Consider the following 22284-nt stretch of genomic DNA (forward strand, 5'->3'; position numbering starts at 1 on the left):
ATTTTTATTGCCCTTTGGATTTGTATTCAGTTTCACTGGCACTTTGTGTACTTGAATTTCAGGTATAGTAACATGTAGAATATGCTCGTATACTTATAAACAGTCACTAGTGGTTCTAAGTTACTCTTGCCAAAGTGTGTTTACATCTAGATTACCTTAGGGTACAGTTTCGTTTTCTCTGTGAGTGTGTATGTACACTCACTAACTTTCACCAACTTACTTCACGTGAGCTGTATGTTGTAAGGCTGGTAGCGTGACCCGCTGCTGGTGAGTGAGTGAACGTTTGTACTCAATTCAGAAACTACAATGTTCTTTGTGCAACATGATGTATAAACCTGCAGATGAGCTACGAGAATGTCTGAGAACCGTTGGTGAGAAATAACACCAAACCAAATGAGCGGCCATGAATATAGATTGATGAATACACTACCGCTAGAAATCATGCAGGAATGTGGCCGTCGATCTACACGAACTTTTTATAAAAGTATGAGTGCTATCAGCCTTCAGTCTCTTCAAACTTTAGGGTCCGTAGCAGCTCCCCACACTTTTCGGCACAACTTCGGTATCTTACCGGACGTGCCCGAGAACAAAGAGCTATCGCTTGTTGGTAATGTAGACCAAAGAGAACAGCATAAGTGGAAGTGCGTCATTTCACGTGAAAAGGATGATTGGTATAGGTGAGTGATAATTCTCTAATCTATAGAAAGTATCCTCCAATGACCGGGGCTTCAAAACAGCAAACAAGAGATACACTCATTTTTCTTTCTGTATCCAAAAAGTATAATTTATATCATAAACATTGAATGCGGAAGGTTAAAAAGGTCTGTTGTTTTTAACCGGCCCTCCATTTTGTAAGCAAAAGAGAAAACGCTTCATCAATATTTAGATTACAGAAAAGAGAACAGTTTTCGTTTGAATACGGTTGTCGTACACGAGCTGAAAAATAGTCGAAAGTCCATTCATGATAAATTAATAATAAAATAGTTTGCAAACTATCCCAGTTTTCGTGGGAGCATAAAACAAACACTTCTCTCCCCAAAATTAATTTCACTCATTCCCCCCTCCTGATGAGAAATCAGGGAGTATAAAGATACAAATAACATTTAAGTATGCGTAATTTACCGATGGTCTTTATTTTGAAAGTTGTACAAATGTTTAATTAAGCTGTATTTTATTTGATTCTGAAAGATAAAACTTTAGATACGTCTATATAATTTTGTTTTCAGCTAAGGAACACAACCAGTAGGAAATGTTCAGTTGAAAAAAATGTAGTTGAATTGTCATATATTATTATGTATAAGTACGTACTTGTGTTTGGAAGGCTGTAATGAAAAGTCTTACTATTGTACTGATTATTTGCTTTTGTTTTCTTCGTGTTCAAACGCCAGCCTTCAGAAGATAATTCTAGGTTTGTTTCAAAGACCACAACCAGTCTTGGAGGTTGGAGAGCTTACTTATTTACACGAAATTCTACGGTAAGAGCAGGCTGTGTTTTATTTTATCTATTTCCTTCTTACATTTCAGTTCATGCTAGGTTTCAAAATTTATTTTATTTTAACTAATGTCTAGTACGCCTTTCTTTTGTAGTCCGTATTATTTAGAGTACACTTTTCTATTTTTATTTTGTAAAACAATTTCTACAGGCCGTCCTACTTTTCAGATTCAAATGGATTAGTTCAGTGGTAATCTGTTAAAGTAAGTTTTTCTTCATCAGTGTTTTGTATAGCTGATTATAGGTCAGTTAATATATAAATGTTTAACGTATTTATATGAATAAATCCGCATCGAAATTTGTCTTTCTATTTGTGACTTGAAAAATATTCAGTTAATTTTTAGACAAAGTAATGGCTTCGTACAGAATAAAATATGTATCTATTGATCGTGACAGCCATTGTTTCTTTTACAGGAAATACAAATATTCTTCATAAATCTGAAGGTATGTTTAATCTTTTTAATTTGGCTTCTTGAATTCCGGATCTCCAACCACCTTACTCTGGGAAAAAGTTTTTTTTCCAAAAAAAAAGATACTAAATATAATTTTCTTTTCCCTGCAGAAAACTTCAGAACACAAATGCTGGTCCGTTTATTTACGAGTATTACAAGGTACGATCATTTGTTTATTACCGATAATTCATAAGCAAGATTTTAATATATAAAAAATGAATTTTTTGTGTGCACAAGTAATACTTTTTGCACCACGACACCTATACAATATTGACAACTTATGACAAATCGCAAAAATGTTGGAAACTACTTGTTAATCAACATTTCCTTTTTTTAGATGCAAAAAAACAACACAAAAACAAAAAAAACAAAAACAACAACAAACATGACGAGGTAAGTCTTAATTAAAACACACTTATGTAAAATTTGAAATGGTAGTGTTACTTCTATTCAACTTAAAACTCATATTTATTACAACCATTAAAACCCTTGAACATGTTACAGCTTTATGACTCTGTACTGTATCCTGGAATAGATTATAACATATCTAGGTATGAGCTTACTAAAGATAGACAATTCTAATATCATACGTTAGGGTGGACTTGTTAAATCTAGATAAATCTGTTATCAGATTTTGTTATGAGCCTGTTAAAGCTGATTATTCTAATAACGTGCTTTGTATGAAACCGAACAAATCTGATAACAAACCTTCCTATAACGTGTTAAAAGCTGAAACAACCCAACATAAAACTAAACACTAAAAGTACAACATTTTTTTTATGAGCTCATTGAAGTTGAACAAACTTAGCACAGTTTCAAAACATTAATATTCTTAAAATTTCTTCATTTGTTTCTCCAATTGCACATTTCAAAGTAAAAAAAAAATATACATATTGAATATGAAATAGGAAAATTCTAATTTATTTTTCTCGCTTATGTAGATTTTATACGTAAAAAAGCAGATTTTCATGTTTGTGTCTGTTATATAAAAATATACCATTGTTAATAAAACAAGCCTTTATAGAACTAACTATAAGTTAGCAAGACCAACCTCAAAAGGTTTATAAAAACCCATTAAACAGAACTTACATTTCAATAGAAAAGAACACACTTTTATTCATTGAATCACTTACTAAAATTACTGTTAGCAGTCTATATGTTTTTATTTATAATATATAGCTTTCATAGAAGCATTTTATGAGCTATGAACTGTATCATTGGTACCAAGCTGTTTCTTGTATGGATAAATATATACATAAATATCGAGTCAAGATAATAACACTAAATATACATACATATCATAACATCAACTTTCTTATGGTCTTTGTATACAGGGTAGATATTTAGAATATTATATTTACATTCTGAATTACTATATTTATATATATGTACTTGCGACTGGCTGTAACTAACGTAAATTTTTAGTGTTATCTTAATCTATTTTTATTACATAACGTTATCTACACTGAATTTTGTAATTATGTTATTATTGAATCAGAGTTGTATACGAACACTATATGAAATAGAATGTCTCGAAAAGCTTACCTTTATTTAAAATATCACAACATTATTAAACATGATAACAGGCGGAAGTGAATTAATAACATGAGGTCTTTTATTTAATATGTTACTAATAGTGTGCAACTTATTAATTTATCTTTCATGGTTGTTATGCTTTATATTATATCGCTATAAAGTTTTAATAATCAATATATGTTTTAACATTGAAAATTATTTACTCGTAGACTATATAATGTACTTCATAAGGCGTATTTACAGTCTGGTAATTCTGTGTTTTATAAATATGCAAGCTAAAGCGTAGTGTAACATTAACTTAAGTTACCCATGTATTGATGTTTCTCTACTTTCTTCACAGCAACAAATACTAGCCAAAGGAATGCTGTTTCTTCGAAAAAATATTCAACAATCTAAAGGTACATCTATTTGTTCTAGATGTTACTCTATGTTCTATGTTTCTAATAAGTTGAATTACCATAAAACAATATACACTACAAAATATTTCAAAACAAACACAATATTTTTATAATTTCCTTGTAACTGGTTTTAGTTAATTAAATTAGTTTATAATTACTTTAGAAAGGAAATTATTCCCTCCAAAAAAATCAATGCGTGACTGAACTAACGTAACAGTAGATAAAATTAATAAGTTTTTTGCTAGAAATTATACTAAATCTTGAAGCTGTTTTCATTTTTAATATTGTTTTACGCTCGAAAATCTACTAAAAATTTAGTGAATAGGTGGGACTATCACTATTTAACAGTATAGGTCATATGCATTAATAAATATATACTTAACTGAAACAAACATCGGTATGAAAATAAACATATAGTAGTCAGTCTCTTACAATACTACCTACTGTTACGCTTCCGATATTTTTCATTAACCACATTGCTCAAAACTATATATTAACCACACCTCTTATTAATGATCTTAACTAATTACCTTCATACCTTGCATACTACATGAAGTATTTACTTGTTAACTTTATATATTTCATAATACATGTTACAATTAATTCAAATTAATGGTTCCCAACCTACTGATGTCAAACGCACTCTATATTTTGGAGCTGCGATCCCGCCATAATGGTAATGATCAAATCCCTCTATTTGATTTCAATCAATAATGGCCTAAGAACTGGCGGTGAATGAGGTTGAACAGTTACCTTCCACTAATAATGCTCTATTAGTTCTAGATTATTCAAGGATATCCCTTTGGTAGCTTTGTACAGAATTGTGAAAATAAATAAATTTACAGTTAACTTTTATATTCCAAATAATCAAATTCCTAGTACTTATAACTGTGCCATTTACTCTCTTTTAATTGTATAATCAATACTTTTTGTTAGTTTCTACACCGTATCGGAGAGTGCACTTGCACTCCTTGTGTAGGAATGGCACGGCCGCCTGTATTAAAGGAATTCAAAAATCATTTAGGTTTTCTTCTCTACATGTTGTAAGAAGCTGGGTGTGATTAGCTACCTGATGTATCTCTGGTGTATATGCCACTTTTCAGCTATACAGATTTCTTAGTTTCGTTCATCATCATCTTTCTTCAACTGGCCTAGTGCCTACCTAGTTCTAACAGTCACGATAATTTTATTATAATTTGACAGAACAAAACAGTCTTCACAGTCTCTAACTATCTATTCTGTTCAGTGATGTCGAGAAACCCACTTGTTGAGAAATTTATATGCAAAACCAGATTCAAAGAATATAAAAATTCACCTTCACACGTTTTCGAACACTACAAGTCAAATAAACACAACATAACCATAGAAAACACTCAAATACTAAATAAAGAAACAAACATAAACAAACGCAAAATTAAAGAAGCCTTACTTATACAACAACTTAAACCCAAAATAAACCAATATAAAGGAACGCCTTTATACCTATATTAATATAATAAAATAAATAAAATTATATATTCAAACATCTAATACCGCCCTCTACATTCCGACACTCAGTTACACAACCCCTTTCAAACATGTGGTCAGCTTCCGGTCAATTACCTCTTTCTTTGTGAACCTGACGATGACCGAAGAAGGTCGAAATGTTGTTCGCTCTTCTATGTAAAATATTTTCTCAACCCAAACGAGCCGTTTATGCATATAAATATCTATTCTATTATTATTCTATGCAAAACTTATAAAGCTTTAGAATTTTCTTTATAACCCAGTAACCCATGTACACCATACCGTAAAATAAAGTAAGCAAACAAGTATTAGTAAAAAATTATTGCTAAATAAAAATTATACGTAGGGCTGGCTACTGAACTTGAAAAAAGGAACTCAACAAGATAGGGGTTGAAGTGGACATATTACTTGATGGGCATAAGAGTTGACGGTGGGTGGTGGTGACTAGCTGCCTTCCTTCTAAATTAGGAACGGCTAACGCAGGATAGCCCTAGTGTAGTTTTGCGCAAAATTCAAAGGATACCCAACCAAAACCAGAATTATTAATAAATCATATAATTTTTATTAACAAAAATTAAATTTTAACGCACAGTGATGTAAAAACGACATATTTAGGTTTTTTTCACCTGCGTATTATTCTCATGCTTCTGAAAATAAACGTACGCAATTTCTAAAATCACGAAGAGCCTAAAATATAGTATCTATAACACTTTATATTTACAAATTAATAATTCCATGAACGAATCTAATTATATTGAATAATTAAAGTGGTGATAAAAATTGAATTTTGACATGGCTTATTGCTAAGCGTAATTTGAAAAAAAAAGTACATAAATTGAAAAATAAGCATAAGATATAAATAACCTCAACATGAAATTTTAAAAATGCCAAGAATGGGATCAGTTTATGTCAGAACTTTATGAAGTAAACGTTTTTTCATGAATACGCATTTTGAGAATGTGTTAATAATTTTTTTAATGTTTCTATTTTAGCTATGTTAAGTAATAATATCTAGACATGATTCAGTTTGTCTAAGAAAATTTTAAAGTAACATTTTTTTTCATGAATAATCAATTTAAGAAGGTTGCTTCCACCTCCATTTAATTGATGTTAATTTTTACTATCTGGTTATTTAGGAAACCGTTTAATCAAATAAAAGTTAAAATATAAACCCTTCACTATTTATTTTCAAATTTTTCGTAATTATTTTATGTGTGTTGTGTTTTATTTTGCATTTAATATGCTTAGTTAAGAAAAAAAAGATAAAATTGCATTATGAAAGTTTGAACAAATTTGTAATGATTACGTGCATACTGTTAGTAATTTATTTTTGTGAAAGAAATGTTTCTGATAAGATTGAATAACGTTATGATAACATTTCTCAACAGAAAAAAGCTTACTTTACCATTTAGAGGAAGTGTGGCAGAATCTGTTCGTCCATGTTTTACCGTTGTTGGAGGCAATACTATTTCTAATTAAGGTAGTTATATGTTACATTAACTGGATAACAGGAAAGTTTGTTTGTTGTTCCTATAAATAATAAAATGTATATAATTCAAGAGTGATTTACAATGTTAATTACGTCATGTTCTGGCTTAAACGATTTTTGCTGGTTCAACAATGATTTTGACATATTAAACTGTTACCTAAAATACTTTGTTATGTTTTATTTCATTAAATATTTCTAATTTTATACATCTACTAAAACACTTCTTCTCAATCCAGTTATAATCCTAATTAAATAATGCGTAAATCTTTAAGTAAATTTAAAAAGCAATTAAAATTTTTATAAATGACTATTATTGCACTTTAAATATAACCTAGTTGATTTGTTCCAAATAAAGCCAAATGGGTAATCAACCACTTTAAAGATGGTATACTGTTAGACGTGTGTGTGTGTGTGTTTTCCTATAGCAAAGCCCTATCGGGCTATCTGCTGAGTTTACCGAAGGGAAATGCAGAAAAGTGATCTGTTTGTTTGTTTCATAATTTTAGTGCAAAGCTGCACTTAGCTGTCTCTTAGTTTGAACTGAAATACGAGAGCGAAGGCACCTAGTCAATAGTTCCTACCCATTGCCAACTTATTTGGCTATGCTTGTCTGAACGAATATCGCACCCACGGAATTAAAGTGCGGCCCCCTCTTTTTTTTGCGGTAACAGACCACAAATCATGAACCCTTCTCATTTTGGGATAGTGAGTACGCTGTAAGAGTGGTAATCAGATCTGTGAATATTTAATAAGATAAAAGTGTTCTGTTTGTTTATTTTTAATTTGGCGCAAAGCTACACGAGGTCTACCTGCGATAGCAGTGTAAGTCTGGAGGGAAGGCAGCTAGTCACCACCACCCACAGCCAACATTTGGGTTACACTTTTACCAATGAATAGTGGGATTGATTGTCACATTACAACGTCCCCACGACTGAAAGGGCGAGTATATTTGGTGCGACAGAAATTCGAACCCGCGACCCTCGGATTACGAGTCGAGTGCCTTAACCACCTGGCCATGCTGGGCCGTCTAAAAGTGGTATATGAGATAATGGTAGGCGCTGCTGAGTGATTGCTTTCTCTCTATTCTAGCAGTTTAAGATTAGAGACTCATTCTGCAAATGACCTTTGTAAAGCTTTGGGCAAAAATGTGAATTAAAACAAAACCCTAGCATCATTTAATTATTAAAGAATTGAAAAGGACCAGTGTACGAACCAACAATTTTCTTTTTCTAAATCACAAGAGATATAATTATTTCATAAACTTAATGGCAATAGTCTTTACTATTTTTCAGATTAAAGCTACATCAGTGTTCGACAAACTAAGTATTAGCATTGCTTTGTTTTATTCCAGACTAGAGAAGGTATCAGTATTCGACAACTCACGCTAGCAGCTTTTCGTGACTTAGTTGTTTTAGATCTTGGTATAGAAGGCAAGTATTTCTTATTCCTGATACAGAACAATAAATACAGCAGCTCTAGTCGTCATATATATCATTTATATGATATATAAACTCTTAAACACGATACATTTGAAACTATGAAAGTAGAACAAAACTTGGGATACGTTTCAAACATTTCGTGAGCACCATTAAGATTGAGCTGGGAATTTTTAATGTTTTTTAAGTATTATTTTATAAAATATAAAAACATTACTCTATATTTAATTCTTATCACATTTATTATATGTTGGTAATGAGTTCAAAACATGCTACCGCTTTAAATAGTGTTGAAAATTACATATATTTACAGCACATTTGACATGATATCTAAAAAGTGTTACAGATAAAAAATATGCAACTTTTATTATTTGTTTTTTTGCTTTCGTCGAAATGTTGTCTATTTTTTATCTTTAATCATGATCTGTTCTTTACGTGGGTTATTATTAAAATTACACTATGTAAGTAATAATTAATTTTTCTGTGCCTTTGAATAATATCGTGTTTTCTTAGCTGTTATGATAACGTTTGTATCTTGTCATACGATTTTGAGCAATTTATGAAAAAAATTCTTCTCCAACGTGCAAATGGATCAAATCCGGTTTTTCTCAACTGTTAAAACGATTTATCAGTTAATGTAACAGTTAAGTCCATTATTCCTTCAGGTGTATAACGTTGGTAGTATCATTCTGTCTAGTCTATAACGTTAAATTTAAGGACTGCCAATGCGGATTGTCATCCATTATTTTGCGTTGATAACATTAGGTTATCCCAACGTAAATTTTGGAAATGCTTGTAAATCTGTGTGTAATGCTTATGATTTGTCCATATACAGTTATAAATTAATCTAAAAATTGAAATCAGCATGTTACTGTAGATCAATAGCTTTTTGATCATTCTGTCTTATATTTTTTTTTCAATAACAATCTTAATTTTACTGTTGTGTTTTTAAAATGTACCCAGCAGGAACATGCTTTATTGAAATACTCTTAAACTACCAGTGGTTTTTAGTTGTATACGGTACAACAAACCTGCTTAATTGTTCAATTACTTTAAAAAACAACAACAATGTTTTAGAGCAGATCGAAGGTTCTTCCACGCCACCTGTTAATACACCAGTTACAGTTAGAGATACACCTACATATGTAATACATACGACAGCTGCGTTGATGAGTGAAGGAGAAGGGTTAAAGGGTGAGAGAGACAGGGTTGCCTTTAATACTAACGTTACATCTTAGAGACAGCTATCACTATGCACATGTATTTTAATCACGCACCTAACCAGAAAGACACTGATTGAATGTAAACTAAACCATTATATGATTGAAACTAGATTTGGCTCTTATGATATATAAGTGATCGAATGATGTACAGTAGTTGGACGTTACAATAAAAACAAACTGAGTTTCAGTATTAAAATATCTGGATTAAATTATATGTATATTATATTTATATTCTTTTCAGCTACACTGATATATATGTTTTTAGGAGAAAGGTTAAAGGTTTGATAGTGACTATGCAATGCTAACCGTGGTACGTTATAGTGTGTATAATAAATGCATATTTGCTTATTCGTATTGCAAGCTTGGTAACCTGAGAATGATTAATAACATTTTTATAAATGGAGCAATGGTTTCTTCTGTCACACATACAACACTGAGAAAAACAATGTTAGAATTTTAAAGTGAGTGAAGTAATATTAGGTTTGATATTCAACTGGGAAATTAAAAATGAAGACTTTATTACTAGAGTCGGTAAGATGTATTTTTAGGACCTGACTTCAGCCAATGAAATGCACCTTTTTATTTCAAAATAAAAAAAAAACAAGGAAATTTGGTCACTTATTAATTTAACTAAACTCTATAATACAAACACTATAACATTGAATGAGGTATTGTAAGAAATATGATTTTTCTCGTACGTGTCATCAAAAGACAATTAAAAAAATTGTTTAGTTGGCTTTCAGTATCGGCTTCAAACGATAGTTTTATAGAAGTATCTTTTCATTTATTGGAATAGGTATAATTTTCTACTCATTCTATCTATAGGACGTATATAATCTTCTAATATGTGCAGCATAAGAAGCCAAGAAGTAAATAACCTTGTGTTTATTGTATTATCATTTAAAAGGTGCAATAAAACCATTAATTACAAAAGTTAGTAAGCCACAACTTATATTTTAAAGGTATTTTACAAATTGTTTTTGATAATAAGTCATATATAATAAATGAATTACGTACAAGTATCTGGTGTATTCCCATATTCTGTATTAATTTGCCAGTATGAAACTATTACTTGTGTAAACGTATATATAAGAGCTCACTTACAGCTGTAATCCGGTACCTCTTCATGAAAGTTTGTATTGGAAAGAGCATAAAAATTTAGCATGTATTAAGAGCCTTTTTCCTATGGGTCTTTTGACCATAGGAGTGGTCTATTATTTAGTTTGCACGAATCAGAGGATTAGTATCTCGTGTCCTGTTGAAGTAAAATGCACTTCTCCTTTTGGAGCCGAAGATGAGCTGTAAGTTAGTTAAATTCTTGCTATGCTGTTGCAACGCATAAGGCCGGGGCTCTACAACTCCGGTTTCAAGTGGCGCAAACAGATAAAAATGGTAAATATATTTCCTTTGCACGGAAGACTGATCCATTGTAGTTTAACCCACAGCTAACAGGTGGCTCTTACCACACAGCTGGGTAGATCAGTACAGTTTAGACAGTGTCTTACTCAAGGACAGAACATCATGATCAGGCCGGTCCCGAGTTCACAACCCTCCAACTACGAGATCACATAACACTATAACAGCAAAGATCAAATCCCACTATTCTGACATTCCTATAGGACAGCCATGCGAAGGTCGCTCTCGTCCAGCTTTAAGCTAACATTCTAAATAAATTAATTTTTACTTATATGCTTTGCAAAGGGGTACAAATTGATAAAATTGATTGAAGCATCTAAAGAAGCAGATCAAAGACACTAAAGTTGTGTTTCAATACCCGTGGTGAAAATAGTACGGATAGCCAATAGTAGGCAGCTCTTTAGGATAAGTAAAGATAGAATTAGCACGTATCAATGTAGTATTGTAGTTTTATTAATATCCTTTATTCGTAATTACATCTATAACGTACTTAAAGAAAGTAACTTTTGGTAAAAGTTTTTAAACCTGTGGCATAAAAATAATCAAAAGATTAGTGAGTACAGCGAAATTATGAAAGTATCGAATTAAAGTATTTTCAATTGAAATTATCAGATAAAATATCAATATTTTCTTTTGACGCATCTTCTCACTTTTAAGTAGGATAATGCAGGCATGTCATATGTTTTCCATTTGTTTTAATATATAGAATTATTTTAAACCTTTTCATTTATTTAATTTGCATGCAGTTTTAGCATAAACACGTGGTCTAAAAAGGTTTTAAAATTGCTTTCGTCCATTTGCTTTGTTGTTTTTTCTCTCTATAGTAGGTATTATCTATTCTCCAAGAAAAGATATTCTAGTACCATATGACACTCAAGTTGAAAAGACTGACACTGTGTTATCCTTTACTGACCGAGTTGATGTTGATTAAAAGATACAGTAGGGGAGAGCAAAAGTCACGAAGTGACGCTGTTAACCTGACATAAAAAGCGACTCAACCTGTTAAATTCAGACATGCTTTCATGAGTTAGTTTTACTAACAGATTGTCGAATGAAGACTTACTTTAAGATTATCGTGTATAGTTTGAAGGGAGTCTATAACGAGTGAAATACAACTGTGAAACTAAACATGCTCCAGTAGAATTGAATGTGATTCTGTCTGTGTAGTACATAATATATACTTCAATTGATTATTTAAGTTTGTCCAATCTCTTTAGTTCACACTTGTAGAAATCCACTCACTTATCAAACACAGAATATTCTCCTTGTTTTTTGATCGAATCATCTTCTCTTATTTGTTGTTTACCTATCTTATATTTGTCACGAAATGGTTTTTACCCAAAAATACTACAAAATAATTTTAAGCTCTCTCAATGGAATTCTCTAATATTTTGAACATTGCTTTACCTGGGTGACTAAAATATATTTTCTCACTAATTGCAGATGAGCATGAAACAAAATAAAGATGGCACAATGACTCTCAACTTTAATAGAAAGACCCCCCACTTAATATCAAGTTGACTACCTTTAGTCGAGATAATAGCCTGAATTTAGTGTGCTATAAACTCCACAAGTTGTTAGAAAGTATCTTGTTCAATATGAGTATGGTTTGTACTTGACTCAAATATGTTACCAGAGGTCATGATGGTTACATTTAAAATTCTTTAGTTCATGAGTACATGAACAGTTCAAGATCAGATGACAATTCCAGCCGAGAAAGATGGCTGATGTCACTCTCATACTCTTCTAATTAGATCTTGTGAATAAGAAATCTGATTTCGATCCCTGTGGTGGCCACAGCAATAATACCCAGTGGTGTAGCTATACTCTCAACAACAACCAACTAACTAAACTAATACTTATACGATGGAATGTTACATTATCAATAGTGTTGAAAGGACAAGTTGGAAGATTGACAGTAACTTTCATACACGCTCCGTTTGTTATGTGCTTTTCTAAAAGAAATCAATGACGAAAGTCTTCCCACACATTGCAACAATTCCAGCAATTGCAATGGCAGAACAGTACAATAGGACCTGTAATTTCTCCATATTTTGTAAAGTGCTGTTAATACGGAAAAGAGTAAAAACCAGTTTAACAGACCACATCATATTTCTAAACATTATAGTCAAAACATTGTTTTCTAAGCATCAGTAAAATTGTACTTTCTTATTTGCATAGATTAATCTGAAGACGACCAAGGAAGGTAAAAATGTTGTTCTCTGCTTATCAATAAAAGTGTTACTACCTATACCATCCATTCTGAGATACATTTTTATTTCAAGTGGGTTTCTCGTCTTCAAGAATTACTTTACCTTACTTCAGTGTGTTCACTAACTTTATTCAAGTTTTAATTGTTCTTTATTTGCTTGTAGTTAAGTACAAAGCCACAGAATGGGCTATCTGTGATCTGCCTACCACGGAAGTCGAAACCCGATTTCTGACGTTGTAAGTCTGTAGACACACCCTGTGCCTCTGGTGGCATGGGTTAAAGAATAGAGCTTGAATTCTAAGGTTCAGAGAAAGTCATTTCTAATTTTATAATGATGGCTAGTAGGAGGGCAAACAGTAAATAGAATTCGTTTCCTACATGGTTATTCTTAGTCGACAAACTAGATTGACTATAGCAGTAGTAAAGCCCTATGGCTGTAAAGCGTATCATTTTGAGTGACATATCACGTTTAAGCTTTGGACCTATATATTTACAACCCAGAATGCTAATCATTAGGCCGTGTACGGCTCTGAAATTAGTGATTTAATCTGGCTACAGGATACGTAATATAAAACTTTACAACTTTCAAATACTGCTGTAGTGGAAACATACGCTATTTAAAGATAATTTTCATCAGGGTATTTACTTTTGCCTCGTTTTTGGTTTTTAATTACTTCATTAACTTACTATAGCTACTTACGTATTCCACTTTAATATTTTATTCATTTTTAGCTTTCTCTGTTTTTTAATATCATTATTCATCTCTGGTATGCTCATTTTGTTTTCGATTCAATTCTTCCTTTGGAATATATAACGATTCCTTAGGATCGATTCTTAGTCTTCTAAAAATCGCCAGAATTTCACATATATTAAATCTAACTTAATATTTTGAACAATTATATAATTGTCTCGTAGAAAAGAATCAACACACTATGCAATCAGGATACTAAGCAATGCCTAGAAGAGATGTTATATTTTGATTTTCGATTTAGAAATAAAGATACGGTTCCATCTAATAAAAATATACGGTACCTTAAGAAAGCCGTGTGTAAAATGAACAATAAACTCACTGGGCAATATTTCATCAAAGCTTTCTTTATTATGTAGAAAACAAGTAACTGCAGTTTGTTTATCGTTTAAGCTACTGATGGTTCTTGTTTTCTCTTGAAATGTTTTTGAGCTGGTTTGGTTTGGCATTTAATTACCACATTGTTTGTTAGATCCGAGATATTTCATAAGTTCTTATTAATTATTTCTCATATGTTTTTGTAACTCAGCCTATTGTGACATATATTTATAACTCTCTTACGTTTTGGAATCACGGTGTTTTTATGTTGTTGTTTCTTTTGTTTTTTTGTAATCTGTGAAATTTGAAAATTTCACAGTTAAAGTAAATACATTGTTATTTATTGATAGAAACTAACACAACGGGTCGGATTTTGTAACGCATTAAAAAAGTACTTTGCACGATTTTAATGTAATTTCTACTTCTTGAAAGCTGTATATGTATTATCAAACAGTAGCTGTTACTTAAAATTAAGATAAGAGTTACAGTTACTAGAAAGTTCTTCAAAAATATTTCAGAGATTCTAAATGAATAATTGAAATATTTTATTAAAATACTAATTATTATTTATTATAAATATATTGCATTTTTTACTTTTTTCCAGAATTTGCAAAGATTTTTTGTTTCAAAAATAAATTATACTTTTTGTTTAATAATTTTTAACGTAATTGTGATTTTTTGTAAAAAAAGTCTTAGGAAGCTTGGGATCATAGAATTCATAAAGACCCGTCTCATACATCTTTTTTTTCTTATTAGTAAACGCTACTTCTTAATGATACCTTGGAACAGTACTATTAGCAGCTTTAACAACTATTTAACAAATGTGAACGTCCTTCTTTGGAAAAGTAAAAATATGTATGTGTTTCAAGTTAAATTTTACCAAAAAATAAACGTCATTGATTGTATATGTTTGTATATACATACACATATAAGTACTGTTTCAATACTAGACATTCTTTCTTCTGAGGCGACGAAGGTACCACGTGGTGTGAAGCACATGCTGTTAATATTATATGTGAGTATGGTTAAGTAAATAGAATATTTACGAAGTTAAAGTTTTTGCTGTCATTGACAATGTATTAACCAAACGTTGTGAGTCAATACCAGAACATCCTTTAGAATAATGTTTTATATAGAATTTGGCATAAGTTTAGCTTTCAATCCCTTATTAACAGAACAACAATCAAATAAAGCACCTCAAAAAACAGTGAAACTCCTGAGACGTTTTTTAGTGATGAATACTAATTTTCCCATGTACACTCAATGTCTGTATAATATTTTTAAATATATTCATGACATAAGACAGATACACTACATATTTAGTAGAAATAACTTTAGTTCGTTGAGGCCTGATCAATCATAAGGAAGTCTGTCAAACACTAAGCGATATAAGACAAAGAAAGTTGTTACAATGAGAACAAAGAATCTCATTTCTAATGTTTCTTCTGCTGCTCAATTTTCACTTTAATCGGTTTTAACGTTTTGGTCGATTTTCCTATATTTATATGAGAATATCTCTGTAAGAGGTGAATCGATAAGCGCAGTAGTTGTATTGTTTGAAAGCTCTAATTCTACATTACTGTTCAAACATAACATTAATTGTTTTTCGCATTTGGTAGGTACTGTAATGTACAAACAATTAGCTGATGATACATGTTTTCTAATCCTAAAAACATGAGTCAGTGGTATAAATATTATTGACAGTTATTATTAAATAGAGTTGTAAAAATGTACTAAACAGTTTTTCAGAGTTGTACATTTTTACAACTGTATATAACTATTTGTGTGCGTGATGCTTTAAGTACAACATAAATAATAAAATCTTTAATTGAAATAATACCTTCACATTCGCCTATATAATGTCTAAAATGATATAACGTTGAAACAAGTGTACTGAAACGTACCTACTATTTACGTCGACAAAATAATATCAAACTAGCGCTTTTTTATTCTCATATAAAGGTATTTTTATTTACATAGATGGTTGAGCATGTTATATTAAAATTGTTTTAAACATGGAAACTAGTACGTAACATTCACAACCAATGTAAGGCTGCGGTGGAACAAAATATATACAAGTACATTTTGATATTGTTTGAACTTTTGTGCAATTCTCCCGAAAAATGATCAATTTTTGGAAGTTTATGTTACAGCCCTTTCCGACATAAAATATTCTTTCATTCAGATCAAAAAATTATGTTGAAAGAGGAAATTTGAATTTCCAAGATGAAGATATCTCTTGTACTTAATGAGGTTGGAAAATAAATAAAAATGGATTTAATTAGGGTACCAGGACCATCTAGACAGAGCTCTTAAACAAATCGCACCCCAGTTGTAGCAGATACAGTGAGTCGTCTTGTAATAAGTAAGAATTTTAGAAGATAGGGATCAGTTCTAAAAGCCGTCCATATGCTCCAGGTAACAGTATACAACATAATGAAGAGGGATCTCCAACTGTTTAGAGCGACAAAAGTTGTTTTCAAGGCGTATCGTTCAACTCTAGCATACGTCAAACAGCGTGTATTATAGAATTAATCGGAGAACAATTGTATACTTCAGATAAGACATTCTTACGACGGGCTCTTTGCAATGGAAACTATGCTGCATGACCATATCAACAAGTATGGTCGTAAATCGAGCATGACCGGACATAGCGACATAAACTGCAATGTCGCGGTGAGGTTACAAAATCGTCAACCTCGGTGTAAAGGCCAAACAAATTTGTATCATTATGAGAAATATTTTACATGCAAATACAAATTAAATATTTTTATGTGATTTGAAATGTTTCACCATATTCCTACAGTGTGCATAAATTATTGTATTAGAACTGTCATTTAGTGTATATTAACAAATTACAATAATGAATCATACTGTAGTTGGAATAATATTCTTCAGCAGCAAAGCAGCTCAGAGAATAACTCAAACTTTTAGTCGCACCCCCGACATGAGATCTAGTTAAGCCACAGCTATTGAGAATTTCCTCTTTTTACATATAAGTTCTTTGGTGTGTGATATCACGTGTTAGATACTTTGAATTCACGCATGTTTTTATATCTACTGAGTCTTTTTACTGAATATTAGATTTTCTAAAAATCTAATCAGTTGTATTAGTTATAGCTGTTTAGTAGTATTATTATAAATCTGGTAAAGAAAGTAAAACTGCAAACAAAACTTACCTTTGTTCTTAATTTATTCAATGCGGTTTTTAGAATGAGTGTTGGTTAAATATGGCATTTCATATTTGTCTTTTGTGTGAGTTCCAAGTCTGAAGGTTTCTATTGCCAAACACCAGGTTTTGATACTTGTAGTTGAAACAACAAGGATAATAGCCCCCTGTACAGCTTTGCGTTTAGTAAATAAACAAACATCTGTGGCCCTGAGGCTCTGCCCAGTTCGCTTTATTTTCAGTACCTGAACTCGACAGCTGTAGTAAACCTAAGGTAAATAAAACTTTATAGAAATACAATTTATATACTGTACTCAAAATTCAGTTTCGTGGTTTGGAACGCTGTGGGTGGTAAATGTTTCCTCAAATAGAGTTGAAGCACTTAAATGAAACAATGTTCTCTGTTGTTGTGAGGGAATAGCAGTATGTTGTAGTAGTAGTTAAATAATAATGCTTATCTTGTCTCTCCACACAGAACGTAAACGATGCATTTCCTCCGAATCATAACAAGCTTCGTTTGGAGTCCTTGTTGGCCAGTGTAATTGTACCTTTCCTAGGATTTAAAGGTTTATATTGTGGCCAACCTGTGCCGCTGATCGAGTCGTCGGAACCTCAGTTAATTGAAAGAAGGAGATCAAGTGGTAAGGTTTCGTTTTGTTTTTGAGCTATAAGTTTAGTTAGTTTTATATCATGTGGTTTTAACATTAGGTCATAATGTCTGACTCAAAGTGAATGTAACTTATTGGCAGTCATTAAAGAGCATAATTCTTTCATTAATCGCTGTGTTTTATATCTAAGGAACATTTATTTATAAAATAGTTTAACAAACATGCTCAAGTTAAGTTCTCATATCGAAGTTAATGAACAAAACGTAGCTCATATATTCTGTCAAAAACAACTAACTTCAAAGCATTGAGACGTGTCAAGAAAAAAGTAGCTAGATATGCTAGATATTGCCATCTGTTGACAATAATTCGAACCATATATAACACATATGGTTTATATAACATTATCTTGTTGATAAGATTATAAATTTCAGATATGTAATATACTCGTCAAAACAAGAAACGCAAAAGGGATATTTTTGTTATTTTAAAGAGAAATATATGTAATAACGTTACAAGATCAGAGTATGTGATGTTACACGTGTTAAGGCACTGATTGTCAGACAAAAATGACAATGAAAGTTGTGCACTTTGAAAACGGAGGAAAACATCGGATTTTTCGCCAAAACGCATGCGTGTCCAATAAATTTGTTTGAGAGATCTGCATGTTCTGCAAGTTCAACATGTGCAAAATCCCTATAAAAGTGACGGGTTCTCGGTTTCCATAGCTCAGTGTTAAGCCACCGACACGCAATACAGTTACGTCAAGACTGACTGAAGCACAACGCAACAACGCCATTGGTCGCCTGGAAGCAGGCGAAACTCGATCAGATGTAGCCAGAGCTGTGAATGTTAACCCAAGAAATCGTCACCAAAAACATGGATGAACTCGTGACCGTCCACGATCTGGCAGATCTCGTGTGACCACGCCTGCACAAGATCGCAACATCCGGTTACGTCATCTTCGGGATAAGACCACCTCTGCGACGTCTACTGCCTGAACCATACCAGGGCTGCGTAGGATTTTCGATTAGACCGTACGCAACCGTCGACGAGATTCTTAGGCCCCGTGTGCAACCCAACATGGTGAGCGTCAACGACGTTTTTCAACATGACAACTCCCGTCCTCAAACAGCCCGACTCACCACTCTCTTCTTGAGACACCACAACATCAACGTTCTTCCCTGGCCCTCCAGATCACCAGATTTAAACCCCATCGAACATCTTTGGGACGAGTTGGACCGACGTCTGCGACAACCTCAACCGCAGACTCTACCTCAGCTTGCAGCAGCTTTGCAGGCTGAGTGGACAGCCATTCCACAGCATGTGATTCGTCATCTCATCGCTTCCATGGGCAGGAGACGCCAAGCAGTTATTGATGCTCACGGGGGGCATACTCGTTATTGACGTTGAGTGACGTTAAACTTCAACTAGTGAGCGTGGACTTCGCCTTTGCAGACTTTGGATGTTCAGTAGTGAATGTGCAAAGTTTCACACATGTCATACAGAACTACCCGGAATAAACTTGTCAACAATTTGTCTCATATTTTGCTTTTTGCGTTTCTTTCTTTGAAGAGTATATATAATATTGTAACTAAGTATGGAGGCAGTAAGGAAAAGAGGTATAAAATTCAATTTATACACGGATGCCATCCCTTCACTGAGTGTTGAGAGCCTACATTGTGACTGGTTATATTCAAACAACCAGAAAGTTTGACGGTATTATAAAAGCCGATAAAAGTACGAGCAGTCAAACTGTACTCAGCAGCAGTAGTGGTGGTGCTGTGTATCCAGTCGCAAGTTACAGAACGGAAATTTAGCATGAAAGCGTTTAGAAGTCTAAGTTATGGTCAGTCAAGTTTTCATGTGGTAAGCTGTGACATGACCTCATGTCTCTTAAAGAGCTGTATACATGACCCTGAATAAGATGATGAGGAAATGACACAATAATTAGACGACAATAAACACTGACTCATTTTGTTTGGCAGTAGAGAGTGGAGGATAATCATATCATAGTCACTTTATGACATCTAAAAGGATCAGTATAAATTTGGAGCCGTATATTAGGCAAAATTATCATTCATAAACACAAACTGATGGCACCTTGAATGCTTATAAGTTTTCACAAGAGCTTACAGTACAAACTATTAATTAAAGTGGAAAGGATAGAAGTCGTTGAGTCACCAATTTCAAAACTCGTTATTTCTTAAATGACAAAAATAACTATATAGTAACTGCACGTTCTTCGTTGTGGTATTCGTTTGATTCTTTAACTTGTGGATAAAAATTTAGAACAAAATCCAATTTTTTGTCAGTTATATGGTACATTTAACTATTATTAGCTGTCCAAACGTTATAGAAACATAAAGTGAATGAGTTTCAATTTATACAACCTTGCTTGAATAACTACTTTGTTTCAAAACAACAAAGTATCTCAAAATTTTAATTCTTTAATCTGCGAAGGCTGTAAAATGGTTGATTTTTCTAAATCTTTAGAAGTTTGATTTGCAGAGTTTTCAAGTTAATTTTTGTAAAATTTAAAACTATGATAATTCTGCGTTTTACAGACGGTGGTCGTCGATTCTCTCGACCGTTCAGTATCCAACCTCAACAGGTGGACACTCTGAGTGAAATGTTTTTTAACGCTCTCAGAAAACACCATGAATGACAATTTTGTAAACTACAATACGTGTATTTTATGGTTTTCAATTTGGTATGAGTTACTGTCTCTATAGAAAAGAACAAACAGTTAGAGAGACTTTTCAAAATCAGTTTCAAAACTGGTGATAGTAAATTAAATTGTTTCGCTCTCTATCATTAGTATTCAAAAAGAAATAATCGTATATAATGTAATTAAAACAGTTATAACACTTGAGAACTCTTAATCTTATTACACTATGATCATTTAAACCAGTTTAAAATTATTCTTTTTCCACCATTTCCTTGACTGATCCTGATAATATTTCACAGAAGTGCAGTACCACACTAAACATGTTTTTTTAAGGAATATGTAACTATTTAAATAAAATAAAATAATTTTAGAAGAGTGCGAAGGTAAACAAATTTTTTCAACAACTTAAGTGTTAATAAGATGTGCACTCTCTCTAAACGCATGTTATAGTACTAGTTAACTTTATAAATATAAAATCTCAGTAAAATACTTAATTTGCACAATTTAGTGTTTTAATTTTCGTATCTCAGTAACCTGGAAATTACCGCTTGCTTCTCATTAATACCTTTGGAAGCTTTGCAAGCTGCAGAGGGAGACATTAATTATAATATTTGTGCAGTTATGAATTATATTTTTCGAAAAAAAGTGTGTTACGTATTGTAATTTATCTCCAATTTGTTAAGTTACTTTACATATTATGATTTCAAATAACCGGATATTTCATTTGAATTTAGCAGTTATTTGAATATGTATTAAATTTACGATATTTTACAACAAGGTTAATACACAATTTTCTTTGTTTAATACAAATATATTTTACTATACAAATAGTATGTGATAGCGGATATTACAAATAAAGATTTATGTATAACAATTTAATAAATTTATAAACAATGCTGAGTCAAAAAATCTGGTCTAGAACTGAATATTTTATCCACGATCCAGGTCCATGACGAACAAATTAATTTTGATTTGATATTGTCACACAACTCACTTAAGCTAGCTAGACTAGATGGCTTCACACAGCTGACTTTTTACCAAAGAAGTGTCCTCGAGTAAATACTAACTTCCGAAGTTAATTCACTGAGCTTAAAAGGTATGTAATGTTCGAAATCTATAAACGTTCCTGGTCCAGTTCTGCAGTTTTCCAATTAATAAGCGTAAATCACAATTATAGCTTTCGAGGATTATAGCACTCTAACTGTAGCTGCCTAATAATAATAACTGTAACACGGCATATCAGTTTTATATACCAATCACGTGAGATCCTCGAACTTTGAACACTGTTCTAAAACAAAAATTGTTGATTCTTACTCTCAAGAATCATCTATAAATTTACAAAATGGGTGGTAATTACTCAATACACATCTAGCAATATACGTCACATGAATCAAATCGAAACACACGTATTTATTAAAATAAACGTACAACGGCAAATCCGTTACTTAAATCATTTGCAGATGAGCATGCTTTTATGTTTCTTCTATTTTTTGCGAATCAAAATTGACATAATCAAAGTTGCTTATACGTTGGATTAATATTGCTAGCACATAAGGTAAGCTTTATGAAAATTAAAGTAGGCGTTCATTAAGGGCAGTATAGTAAGCATGAAG

General features: G+C 32.1%; 1 protein-coding gene across 4 annotated transcripts; it reads left to right on the forward strand.

Moving 5' to 3' along the window:
- Positions 1 to 158: 158 nt before the first annotated feature.
- Positions 159 to 21580, forward strand: LOC143225508 (proline-rich protein 5-like). Of its 4 annotated transcripts, XM_076455079.1 has the most exons (9): positions 169 to 677; positions 1389 to 1475; positions 2055 to 2103; positions 3821 to 3878; positions 6773 to 6864; positions 8225 to 8303; positions 15177 to 15241; positions 17871 to 18036; positions 20568 to 21580. In XM_076455079.1, the coding sequence occupies exons 1-9, from the start codon at positions 394 to 396 to the stop codon at positions 20666 to 20668; spliced, it is 981 nt and encodes a 326-aa protein (XP_076311194.1). In that variant the 5' UTR covers positions 169 to 393; the 3' UTR covers positions 20669 to 21580. The 4 variants fall into 4 exon arrangements, with proteins under 4 accessions (XP_076311195.1, XP_076311196.1, XP_076311197.1 ...); XM_076455080.1 differs by lacking the exon at positions 1389 to 1475 and having other exon boundaries at positions 159 to 677; XM_076455081.1 differs by lacking the exons at positions 8225 to 8303; positions 15177 to 15241 and having other exon boundaries at positions 164 to 677.
- Positions 21581 to 22284: the final 704 nt, after the last annotated feature.

This window comes from Tachypleus tridentatus, chromosome 9 (assembly GCF_004210375.1).
Source record: "Tachypleus tridentatus isolate NWPU-2018 chromosome 9, ASM421037v1, whole genome shotgun sequence".
Lineage (NCBI taxonomy): Eukaryota > Metazoa > Arthropoda > Merostomata > Xiphosura > Limulidae > Tachypleus > Tachypleus tridentatus.

Excerpts from the sequence above, each read along its gene's own strand:
- LOC143225508 (XM_076455079.1), top strand. The coding sequence starts at position 394 with ATGAGCGGCCATGAATATAGATTGATGAATACACTACCGCTAGAAATC. Across the intron at positions 3,879-6,772 it reads AAATATTCAACAATCTAAAG|AAAAAAGCTTACTTTACCAT; the intron begins GTACATCTATTT and ends ATTTCTCAACAG. Across the intron at positions 18,037-20,567 it reads TGAAAGAAGGAGATCAAGTG|ACGGTGGTCGTCGATTCTCT; the intron begins GTAAGGTTTCGT and ends TGCGTTTTACAG.